The sequence below is a fragment of the Uloborus diversus genome, chromosome 2 (assembly GCF_026930045.1).
Source record: "Uloborus diversus isolate 005 chromosome 2, Udiv.v.3.1, whole genome shotgun sequence".
In the NCBI taxonomy this organism is placed as follows: Eukaryota; Metazoa; Arthropoda; class Arachnida; order Araneae; family Uloboridae; genus Uloborus; species Uloborus diversus.
The window spans coordinates 202,172,177-202,184,788 of record NC_072732.1 but is presented as its reverse complement, the minus strand read 5'-3'; the positions used below and the strand labels follow the sequence as shown (position 1 = coordinate 202,184,788).

At 32.7% G+C, this 12,612-nt stretch overlaps 1 protein-coding gene across 1 annotated transcript in view; it reads right to left on the bottom strand.

The window, feature by feature from the left end:
* Positions 1-8,037: 8,037 nt before the first annotated feature.
* LOC129216759 (cilia- and flagella-associated protein 251-like) overlaps positions 8,038-12,612 on the bottom strand; it is a 53,338-nt gene continuing 48,763 nt past the window's right edge. The window contains exons 23-25 of the mRNA XM_054850976.1: positions 12,393-12,527; positions 9,661-9,866; positions 8,038-8,248 (exon numbers count right to left, since the gene is read on the bottom strand). Coding sequence (XP_054706951.1) covers positions 8,084-8,248; positions 9,661-9,866; positions 12,393-12,527 — 506 coding nt within the window. The 3' untranslated portion in view covers positions 8,038-8,083. The remainder of the gene's footprint in view (positions 8,249-9,660; positions 9,867-12,392; positions 12,528-12,612) is intronic.

The following is a 12,612-nucleotide window of genomic DNA, read 5'->3' as shown; positions in this document are numbered from 1 at the left end:
GCACGCGTTTTATAATCTCACTAGGGCTTATTAATTTATTGCATTCTCAAAGTTGAACATGAGGAGAAACAAAAAGAGCTTTTATGGAAACAACAAAAAGAAAATAAATGTTTTCATTTTGTCCAGAAATGAAAAAGCAAAATTTTAAGCTCAAAATTATATTGTAAAAAATAAATCAATGAATTTTTGCAGTGAGAATACAGATCGAATGTATCTGTCATTTTTACAAAATTTGGTTTAAATTGTTAAGAGGCAAAAGCGCATATCTATAACGAACAAACTACCGCTACTGAAAACTAATAGATGTGTCCATTTCCGCCTACAAACAGGATGTTTGTCTTTCCATATTGGTGCTGATCGGACTGTACAATTTTTTTTGAGCAATCACGATTGCTTATTGCTTTCATTTGACTGTTTTTGGCGTGCTATCATTTTATTTTCCCAGCACCACCCTCCGCACCATCACCGTCGACCGGCTCCTCACGATGCTGCTCCTACAGCGAAAGCCTTCTCCAGGTTGCATCCATGTCTTACACACACGCGCATACATAAACAACGACACACACGCACACATACACATACACACCGCCACATACACACACACACCACCACATACACACACTTACACAAACACATACACACACACAAACACATACACACACGCATACATACAGACACCTACACATACACACACACACTTTCATACACACAACTACCCACACACTTATGCCAGCACACAGACACAAACACACACGCCTACACACACATACACATACCCTCCTACACACAAACACACATACCCCCACACACAAATACAGACGCCTACATACACACACTCGTGATTGCGAAAAACATAATTTGAATTCAAGATGTCAAAATTCAAATTAGTTCTTTTTTTTTTTTTTTTTTTTGAATACACTAAATTATTTTGTGGCCAAATTAAAGCTTCGAGATAAAAAAAATATTCGAGCTATCAGACTTCACTTCGAATTAACGAGAGTCAACATGAAAAGATATAGAAAAAAGTTTTCCTATGACCACAATAATATCAGGATTTTTTTTTTTTTTAATATTGTAATTAAGTTTTTTTTTTTAATTGAGTTTTGTATTGCCCTCCTAGAAGTTTTTTAAAAAATGTACCGAGAGTTGTTTTTTTTTTCACATTTTTTTTTATTATTTTCACTTTTGTTACATCGCTGAGGGGCCCTAAGGTGGCCCACAAACTAGTTTTTAAATTTTATGATTAAAAAAATAAATATATAAATAACAAAAACATATATTTAACTTGATATGTACAATTTAAAAAAAGGGACAAAAAAAATCTCAAAAACTTTTTTTTACTTCTAGAAGAGTAATACAAAACTGTTTTTTTTTTATTTATTTTTTTAAGTAAGTATTTAATTACTATAACGAGCAAAACTAGTTTTACTGTGATTATCAGTAAACTAAAATCATTTTATTCTCTCAATTATGAATTCTGTAAATGTGTTTTCTTTACTGATAGAGTTTCAATGCGAAGAAAGCAACCTGCCACTGCTTGTTATTGATATAAAAGTGCTTTTCGCCACACTGATAATTCGGTGTTTGTTGCTTGCTTTAAATCGCAGTATCGATACAAGGAAAAGCTCATTTTAGGTTATATTATGTATTAAGAGTATTATGCATTGAGAAAACTGTGCTTATCATAAAAAGGTAGGTTTTGATTTTTTTTCTATTTAGCTAAATCTTTTTTTTTTTTTTTTTTTTTACATTAAAGAACTTTTTGTGATTTAATTATTTATTTATTTTTATTTTTGTAGTAACAAAATTTCAAAACTGTAACTTGCGGGTAACCTTTGGAGTGAGTCCACAGCGTGGTCCAAAAGTGACCCTCATAATGAAATTTATTTTAAAATGTGAAATTTTAGGAAAGAATGTTTTGGGAACTAAGGTCGACCATAAAATGTGTATTTTATAATTTTTAATTCGTCTTATTGTTCTTTTACTTTTTTAAGGGACGGATTTTCAATAAACGGGGGACCCCCTACTGGAACTTTTTCGAAATTGAAGTTTAAAAAAGGAGTTTTAGTACGGAGATGAGGTTGGGGGGGGAGGTCAAATAAGCCGCCCATGGCCCCTCGAAAGAATTTTCAAAACTGGAGTCTGAAATTGCAAATTCGGGCTATTTTTACTGAAATTATAGGAAAGGGGGAAGGGGTTCCCTACCAACAGAATTTTTTTGTTTTAAATTTAAGATAAGTTTAAGTTGATTTTGATGACGATGGGTATTTGGGGACTCCTCTCAAAAGCTGTTTCCAAAATTGTAATCCAAATTAGACGGTGTTTGATGTAGATCGAACGCCACAGTGGACGAACACCCGGAGTTATAGTCTGGGATGCCATAGCATATCATGGACGATCACTATTGCTACGAATTGTGGGCAATTTGAACAGTACCCGAAACATAAACGAAGTTTTACAGCCCCGAGCTATTCCTTTCCTGCAAGGATTGCCAGGGGCTGCATTCCAGCAGGATAATGCCCGTCCACGTGTCGCCAGGATTGTCAAATCCTACCTTGATTCGCAGCAGGTACAGCTTCTTTCTTGGCCTGCACATTCCCGGATATATCACCGATTGAACATGTGTGGGATTTCGTTGGACGGAGTCTTGCTCGTGATCCTCGTCCTGTTGCTTCAACAGACGAACTTTAGTTGCGCATACAAACAATATGGAATACTCTTCTGCAGGCAGATATTTAAACTTTGTTTCACTCCATGACGAGTCGTGTAGCAGCTCTTATTGCGGCGCTTGGTGGCCATACAAAATACTAATTTCTATTTATTTTTATTGTTTGTTTGGTTTGAAAATGTAATCCTTTATCTGTACCATTACCACTCAAATGTGTATTAAATTTCATTCAACTATAATGCTTCCTTCATGGTGTTGCAATTTTCACAAACAGGAGTGTAATTGAAAATGATTTGTTGCATTGGACATAACGACGGGCCCATGGAACAGCTTAGGGGTCTTTGACATTTGACACCCTCAAAGACCCCTGCACCTACCAATTGCTTCTGCTCTATCGGTTTTAGATTCTCAGATAAATCTGAGCAAGTGGGTTCCTGAGGAACTTTTGTTCCACACTTAGCTACAACACCACTGATCTAACCCATTAAATAAATTGATACGCTAAAATAGCATTTATGAAATCGGATTTTTAAGAAAAATGAAGAGAAACAGAACAATTTATGTGTATAAAAAGGGGGCGAAGTTGTGAAACGAAACCACAGCATTAATGTCCCTCAAAGCCGGGGGGTAGCTATTTTCTTCTCCTGGCCCCTTTAAACGACGAGCCTGTTAAAAATATTCCTCTGTATCCTTATACGAATTTGTTTAAAACTTTCAATAGTCTAATCTTTCATATTGACTTTTACAGCTTTCAAACTAACGCAAATATTTCAAGTGTAAAAGCTTTGTTCCCTACCCAAACTTTTCTATAGAATATTATCCAAGGTTTTCCAATTACAATAAACTAATGCAACTCCCTAATTAGAATTTTCAGCCCGAATAGACATTAATTAATAGCTAGACAAAATTTCGCTTTGATTTCGACATAACCTGGTAAAAAAAAAAATATGATTTAACCGAGATTCTTTCTTTCGTCTTCTTTTGGAATTATGTAACACAGGTGAAGCATGGAGGAATTTTATGAATGGGAGGCACCAGATGACGCCTATCATAGAGAGGTGAAGTCAACACTCGCGAAAGTTTCAGAGTTTCCCAATAAAAAGAGAACTCTGCCAATATTAAGAAACTGTAATGAGTTCTCCGTAGTTCGATCTTTCTAAAGCTGCATTCAATATTAAAGAAAATATTAAAGAATAAAACTTGTATATTTCGTGGTTGGAGACATTGGGTGCCCAATGTGCAGTTTTAGAGGAGGGCTAGGATAATTAATATGTTTCAAAACTTTAATTTAAAGGCAAAATCACTGCTACTTTCTTCTTCTGTTTACAAAGTAATAAAAGATGAGTGAAAATTTCATTTTAAAATTCAACGGAGTTTTAAACAATTTAAGAGATTTCATATTTATGTTATCTAAAATGCGTTGTTGTAATTCTAAAATCAAAATCAACGCAGATTAAAATTAGAAAAAAAAATGAAGTAAAGAATGCTTTAATAACTTTTAACTGATATTCGTGCTCAAACTTTATTTAATAAATTGAAAGTACCAATGTCCAGGGCGAATCACGCCCCCCCCCCCCCTCCTATCCCTCTTTTTTGGCGCCCACGTATCGTCAAAGAAACTGTGAAATTCTGTTTGAGGCAGGTCCGCATCCAAGGGAACCCGTAGCAACTACGGCCTTGAAATTTGCTACAAAATTACTTCGAGCTCCAAGAGTTCGCACCTCGGAACTTTTTTTTTTTTTTTTTTTGTAACTAATTTTTAAGCTAAAGTTTCACATTAATTGCCGAAAAAAGGGCTGAAATATTTTCCACTCTCCTTAACATTCTAAAGAGTTCCTTTTTTCTTTCTTATTCTGCATCTGATCAAGCTTATTCAATCAATTAGAGCAGTAGATATAAGGGTTTCTATAGCGAAAGTCATAGGTTAAACTCAATTCAAAATAGGAGCTAAAGTTCAAAATGTTACTGTTAATGACGAGTTTGAATAGGACTTTTCAAACGTACAAAACGGCCATTTTGCTGCTCAGAAAACCCTAAGCACCTATAGTTGTGAAATTTGGTATAGCTTGAAAAGGTTAGGAAGGGTTCTCTTTGAAGCGTTTTCCTTCACAATTCTTATTCAGCTACTCTCATCTGACCGGTTTGTGAGTTAGTTGCTAGAATTACTGTCGGCATTTTTTTTCTAAAAGTAGACTTAAGTTTTCGAACATCGATACAAAGTACAGATCGCAAAACGAACTAAATCAAGCGGCAGTCATACTGGGATCAATGAGCATGGAGTCAAGGAGTCAGTCATCATTGGTAAGCATGAAGGCGGAGTCAGTCATATGAAGGGGAAATAACTGCGACACAATTTTTCTGTAAGTCTCATGTCTGCTCTGACATCCTTAATACTATGAAATAAATTCGAGCTTCAAAATAAAAATGAAGATTTTTATTCAACACAATCTCATATTCCTGATTTAATATGTTACATTTATTGAGTCGTCTCACTCAGATGCTTGAGAAATACTTACTAATTAATTTGGAATAATTATTTACCAAAACTTTTTTTCCTCTTTGTTCATAATGATGTTACACTTAAGAAACATTCGTCATTTTTCACTTTTTAATCGAAAGCTGAGTAAAGTTTTAAGCATTTTAATTAGGGCTATTTCGTTTGAACAGGCTGGTGTAAATTTTTTCATATGTTCTAGAGAAATATTGATTTTTCGCAAGAAAAACACTTCTCTTCTCGACTTAAATGTCATATCAGCAAAAGCTTCTATGTAGATAAGAGGTATTTAGCTGGCAAACAAACTAGGATAACTAAAGCGGTACTAATTAGCGTGAAAAGCGGACCTCAGATAACATATGCAATTTATTTAATTACCAGATAGGATTAACGAGGGTGCATTGCCAGACGGCGATGAAATTTATTTCCTAATTGCCTCTTACTCCAATTTTGTTTCTTTATTTTTTTTTTCTCTTTTTTTTTCCTCTTTCGTTTTAATATTATTTATGTTGAAAGTAATCATTTTTATATCCTAGTAAATCCTTTAAAAAGTGAAGGAGGAAAAATAATCAATGCTTATCGCCCATTTTTTTAAACCTAATTTAGAAGTTTTTGTAAAAATTAAGGAATCTACTCTCATTCATTAAAAGAACAGAGGCTAAAGCATACTTGTTAACGAAAGTGAAGTAGACAAAAACACTAATATTTTTACCAAAGCGAGTATATTGTTTCTGCTTCTCCTAGAAATTGTCAAGGGGGAATTGTCCTCTATGGTAAAACTTATACAGCTTTCATTTCATCGGCGGGGATTAAGATACATCAAACATAAATGTGAAAATATGTATGTTGAAATATATGCAGATATGCTTGCTAAAATCAATTGTCACTCTTAAATTCGAAACAACGCAACGCTTGCTATACTCAAACAAGCGGGGTAAAGTAGGCATATGCTACTGAATAAAACCACTTATACGACTCCGTTGAGTTAGAGTTCTTATTTTGAAAACAGAACGAAATAGAGAGAAAATGGTTAATAATGTTGTAGTGTAGAGTATCGTCGCCTTAGTAAGACAGACCACCTAGACATGACAGCAAAGAATCGAAGGTTAAAACGTGAATTGTTCTTTCGTGTCTTCCAATTCCAACACTATGAGGAAGAAAAACGATCCTAGTACAAGAAAACAACTAGTTATAACAATAGCAGTGCGATACTGCAAGAACATACTGCTTTACGCGGTATGGTGTTTTACAAGAAGGGTAATCATTTCTCCTTCCGTTCAATTTTCGAGTCGTCGCATCTAGAAAATCGCGAGGAGGGGATATCCGGCATACAGCATTAGTTTGAATTTTGGTCTTGAATTCTAAAATTATGTTTTTCGCAATCACGAAACTCGATACGACTTTACTCGTTGGGTATCTTGTTTCTACAATTATAATGGAATAGAAACATCCAAGAAATTCGCACCTGTCATGTTATGACTGGTGATTTTCTAGAATATGTAATATAAGGCATATCCATATAAAAAAAGAAAGAGCGATTAGAATGCGTTAATAAAGATTTTGTGGCTAATATCCACCAGTACAATTATCATAAAAATTATTTACTGGGTATAACCCCCCCCCCCCCATTATGTATTTTTATTTCTCGCCAAACTTAAATGATGGGAATTAGTGATCTGGAAATTTTGATGAAGTTTTGTTTTTTAAGTTCGTCTTAGTTGATGTTTCTCCTGAAAAATATAATTTTGCACCCCCCCCCCCAGTAAAAACTTCCTTGCATGAACACAGGCGATTTGTAGCCATGACAGCGAATGTTTCTCCACTTAATAAATGTAAAAACAAGTTAGATCCATTCTAGTCGTCATATGACAATCTGGAAAATCAGAGAAACATCAACTTTGGTCAAGTGAGGATAATAAGCAATTTGTGACCGCTCGAAAAAAAAGAAAAAAAAAAAAACTCCACGTTTTTCCATTTTATTCTCTTTATAAGTGTGTGTACAATATCGATGACGCTTTACTACGTTGTAAATCAATCCCCCCCCCCTCCTTCCGCCCAACTCCTTCCATTGAACTCTGCAGTGGACCAGGAGATGGTTTTATTTTGTAGCGCAGAGCTGCTTCACTAGACTATATGCACTGCTTTTTGTTTCCACATTATTTACTCTATTATCATATTTAAAAGTTATACAAAAGATACTTTTGATATTTACGTTTTATTGCAACCAGGGAAAATTTGATGACATTGTGTATTAGAATGCATATTTTTCATACATATCTGAGCTTCAAAGCCAGACTACCATTAAGTCATTATCACACTATTTTGCAGGACAGTATAAAAATGCTTGTCTGAAGCTAACAAAGGCAGGGCCTAGTTCTCTTAACACTGGGAAATATATTTTTCAATATAGAATAACATTGTTATGGAATTATGCAAAATATTATACCTGCATTGCAGTAATAATCTGAAAATTGCCATTCTCGGACTTAAGTTCGTCTGGCTCGGAAATTCAGAAATTACTTTCACTTGTTATTATGTAGTGTGCATAAGATGTCGCTAAATTTTCTCTGAATGTGATCTTACATTTAAATACTTCACTATAATAACAGCGGCAGGGGGTAGGGAGACACCAAACAAAGTTCGCGCCAGTCAGAAAATGGGTGAACTGTGCAAATATATTCTTGTTTTGTTAACTTTCGGTTCGGTAGGTTTTATTAATTTTCTTGATTGATTAATTTTGAAGTAGTCATTGGTTTGGTCCTCCTCCTTTCCCCCTCCCAGTGTTATTATTGCTCTTGGCAATGACGGGCAAGCTATATCTAGTTGAGATAAAAATTAACGAACAATTTCAAAGTTTAGGTTTATTAAACTTAAATATTTATTATGAAGAAACATTGACAAATTTCATACATGGCTCTTCGTTACTGAAACAAATTAAGAGCTTGGATTTCAGAAAGAAAATCACTCAAGCTAGGCTTTTCTTCCACAAGTTTTTGGTCCTCTTTCTTCAAAACGTATTTAGACAAATCTTCCTTGGAAGGTTCCAGGCACAGAATATCTCTTATGAAAATTTCTTCAGTTATATACTAGAATAAAACAAACATTTCCAATAAAAAAATAATACACAATTTTTCTATAATGTTATCAAGTCTTCAAAATGTTCCAGGATCGTGCATTTGAAAACTTGCAAAATCACCTGACCATGCATAGATTTTCATGTTTTTAAATGGGGGTGTACTACTTTTAGTCATTGAAAATGATAGAATAAGCAAAAAAAAAAAACCCCCATGGAATCAAAAACTTTTATTTTTTAAATTTTTTTTTAAATTCAGATTTCTAAAACAAGATGTTTTGTCGCGTGACTCACAAGCCATCTTGTATCGGATCACGTGGCTGTCTTTTCTGGCAATATATATCGCTTTTTAGTGATTTTTCTTTGTCAGCAGTTATTATCAGAAGAGAATTGTTGGTGAAATAAAATATTCATTGGCAAAGCATGGAAAGACCCGGAAACTTATTTCTGGTAAACCCTAGAGACTTGTTCACTTGTGATGTCAGCAGCGAAAATGAAAACAGTGATGTTTTTAACCTAGCTCTTTCAGAAAAAATATTTTTGATAAATGGGAAAAAAAACAACCCAGTTATAGTAGTACAATTTCTGTTTAAGTGTTTTTTCACTTAGGTGAGCACAAGGGTGATATGGCGGTGGGGGTGAGAGATTCTTTTTAAAACAAACATTTTGAAATGTCATTTTATTTGTAATTATGAAATATTTTAACTGGTTATAACAATCTGTAAATAAGGTTTCATGACAATGACAGGCTTATTACTGGAAAAATAACTTTCAATTTCTTCTGAAGTGAGATAACAGACCGGGTAGATTTTGTTACAAACATTTTGTCTATTATACTAAACTGAGAAAAAATTACAGTTAATAAAAACATTTACATCATAAATTGAAACTTAAATGTGAAATAATTTACATTTTTAGCAGAAAATTGTTAGAGATACGGATGTGTATTAAAAATTCCAATAAACACAACTTACAAAAAAAAATAAATAAATAAATAAAAAGGATGAAATGTATAACAAAGAGAGCATTTCTGTGTTCTCAAATTTTTGGATTGTATTGCACACGGTAGTAAAGTAGAGGCAAAGTGAAACGGTGAACTATTTTTGCTGCTTTTAGCGCTACCTATCTGGAAATATTTTAACATGTGATCTATTCCAGTCAGGAAAAAATACCACAGAAGATTAAAGCATATGCAGACAATTTTCAAAAATTGATACTTATAATATTTTGATGCAAGTCAAAAACTCTTTTTGTTATTATAAAATGATAAAGTTCACGTTATTAACATTTATCTCAATCAGACAGCTCCTTCTTGATGCTTTTATTTTTTATTTATTCATTTTATTTTACTTTTTTTAATTTATTTATTTATTTCCACATAAGCAGAAACCTTTATAAATAAAAATCATAACAAAAAACATGAACCTCTGGAATCAGTTCCTCAAATGATAATACAGGTTGTTCAGTTGAATCATCATATTTTTGCTTTTCACTATCTTCCCTCATACCATCTGAAGCTCCTTCAGCACTTTTGAACCCACCACTCTCTTCTCCAATCCATGGAATCTTAGGTTTTACTGTCTTCAGACATCGCACTATATTCACCAGTTCTTCTTTTGACATTTTATCACCTAGAAATCAGTCATAGTCATGAAACGAATTGACAGTGCTGATGAATAATACGTACTATACTTTTTGTAAATGGTTAAGCATTTTTTGAGTATTAATTTTTTTAAATGGTAATTTTTTTCACTGCTTCATTTATCTTCTGTCACATGAAAATATTTTTTCGGTACAAAAATTTTTTTTAAACGTATATTTAAATATATATGTGTGTGTGTATATATATATATATATATATATATATATATATATACAAGGATTTCAAAAATACAAATATAAAGAGACAAGCATAAATCTAACTAACAATTATGTAGAATAGCAACTGAGCTTATAATTAATCATGGTGCCATCTTTCGGTTTAATGTTGAGTATTTGCATATTTTACAGTAGTATTAAGGAAAATTCTCTTCACTGCATAGAAAACTGAATGTGTGCACAAAATTAAGAGAAAACATACTTCTTCATATCATAGAAAACTTAAATACAAAAAAAAAATTTTTTTTATTCATTTATTCATCAAACCAAATTTACAATGATTTTTTTTTTTTTTTTTTTTTTTTTTTTTTTTTTTGCCTATTTGTGTGCAAGTTTGATTGTTACTGCTTGTTTTAGACAAGGGTAGCTGAAAATCTTGTGTAAAAAATAGCTAAAAGCATGTTCAGAAATATAATAAAATTTAAACGCATTAGATTCAATATTTTTAAATACGTTCTAGTTGTGAAATACATAAAAAATTAAGCTTCACTAAACACACCCTGCCCCAAAAATATAGACACAAGCATAAAAAAACAATTTACAGTAAGAATGGAGGGGTTTTCATTTCATACATGTATAATACTATGAAAGTATATGAAATGTACATGACACTCAAGTTAGGGTTAATATATAAGAAAAACATCAGAGGTTGAAGTTATTTGGAAAAATAGAAAATAGCATGTAAGACAATTACAGACAATTTTTTAATTTATAAATTATATTAAAGGTTGAAAAACAGTTACAAATGTTAATACGAAATTGTGTTTCCATTTTCTCTAATTACTTCAAGCATAGAATTTTAAAATGAAAGAATCAAGTTTTGTATTACCTATTGGGAGAGGTCATAATGGTTTATACCATGCTTTGCTCTATGGTCCAGGAATATGAGCTCCAATTTTTATATATCTTTCGCGCTAGGTGTTCCTACAAGTTTTTTTGTTGGATCTAAGTCTGAACTAAACAATGGCAAGTCCGTAACATTGCTATTATTCATGTAGAACCAGCTATTTGAAGAGTGAGACATATGAGTAGGCACTTTGTCTGGCTGAAATACACAGTTTGGTCCTCACAGCAAATCCAGTATTGAAATAAAATTATCCTCTAGTTCTTGTGTGATAATAGCGTGGTGGAAGTTCATTATATCGCTACAAATAGCAAAAGCATTTGCTGATTAAATCCAAAAGCACCAGAAAATTCTAAGTTTAAACTGGACAACAAAAGTGATGTCTTTAGGAGAGAAATGGTTAACAATATTTAATAACAAGAAAAGTGGAATTTGAATGAACCCAAGAAATATAAATTCTACTGGCACGATTTAAGAAGCAAACGAAGAAGTTTTATTGAACCCATTTATTGAACTAAATGCTCATTTTTTGAAATCAAAAGCAAATGAAACACTTCGAGTAAAAATCCTAAAACCAGAAAAAACTACAGGGTGTTCCATTTTAACCTGCAAGACCTTTATTTTCGCAACCGTTAGTCCCAGATGTATACTTCCAGTTACAAAAATGTTCAAAATCAGATGCAGAGTTAAGATACTGAAAGTTTGAAGCGAAAATAAAAATGAGTCAAAAATATACCAAATTCAACTTTTTATAAGGGCCCTAGGTCCCTAACTAATATTTAGAGAAATAATCTCCATTGAAAACTATTACTAACACAAAAAACTTGACCCTTGTGCGACTAAAAGTCAAGGAGATATTACAGTTTAAAGTTTTAAGGGACCATACAGAAGATGAGATTGGAACTTATTGCTGTTGTAAAAGTAAGAAAAATAAGGTATTTATATTTTTCATTGCTATTCAAAAATAAATACAAATGTTATGCCATGATATACAAAAATACACTACAAAACCTCGAATAATTTGAAAACTCTTTGCACAAATGTAATTTTTCACACTTGATAAAAGCTATATTTTCCCCCCAAAAGTTGTTATTGACGGTAAGTGAAAAGTGGTGTAAGTCACAAAACGATTTGTTTCATATATCTGGGTGGCTATTGGTTGTACTAATTTCAAACTTTTTGCGTTGGAATTATTTTTCAATGGAGATTATTTCCCCGAGTATAAGTTAGAAAACCTGGGGCCTGTATAAAAAGTTAAATTTTGTATTTTTCGACTCATTTTTATTTTTACTTCAAACTTTCAGTGTCTTAACCCTGCATCCGATTTTGAACATTTTTGTAATTAGAAGTATGCATCTAGGACTAACGGTTGTGAAAATAAAGGTCTTGTAGTTTAAAATGGAGCGTCCTGTATAGGTAGTTATGAAACTATCACCTTGTGTTGATACTATGTCCAAGAATCGATTCCTAGAAATATAGTCAGGATCATCTTCCAACACAAGAATGTCTTTAAAAGCTTGAATCACTCTCTCTTTAGATAAAAACTCTTGTGGTCTGTAGTTGACATATACTATACAGGGAGGGAACAACAGTTAATATAAAGAAGGAGCAAAATTTAACAAAAGGCAACATTTCTCTCATAACAATACAAGAAA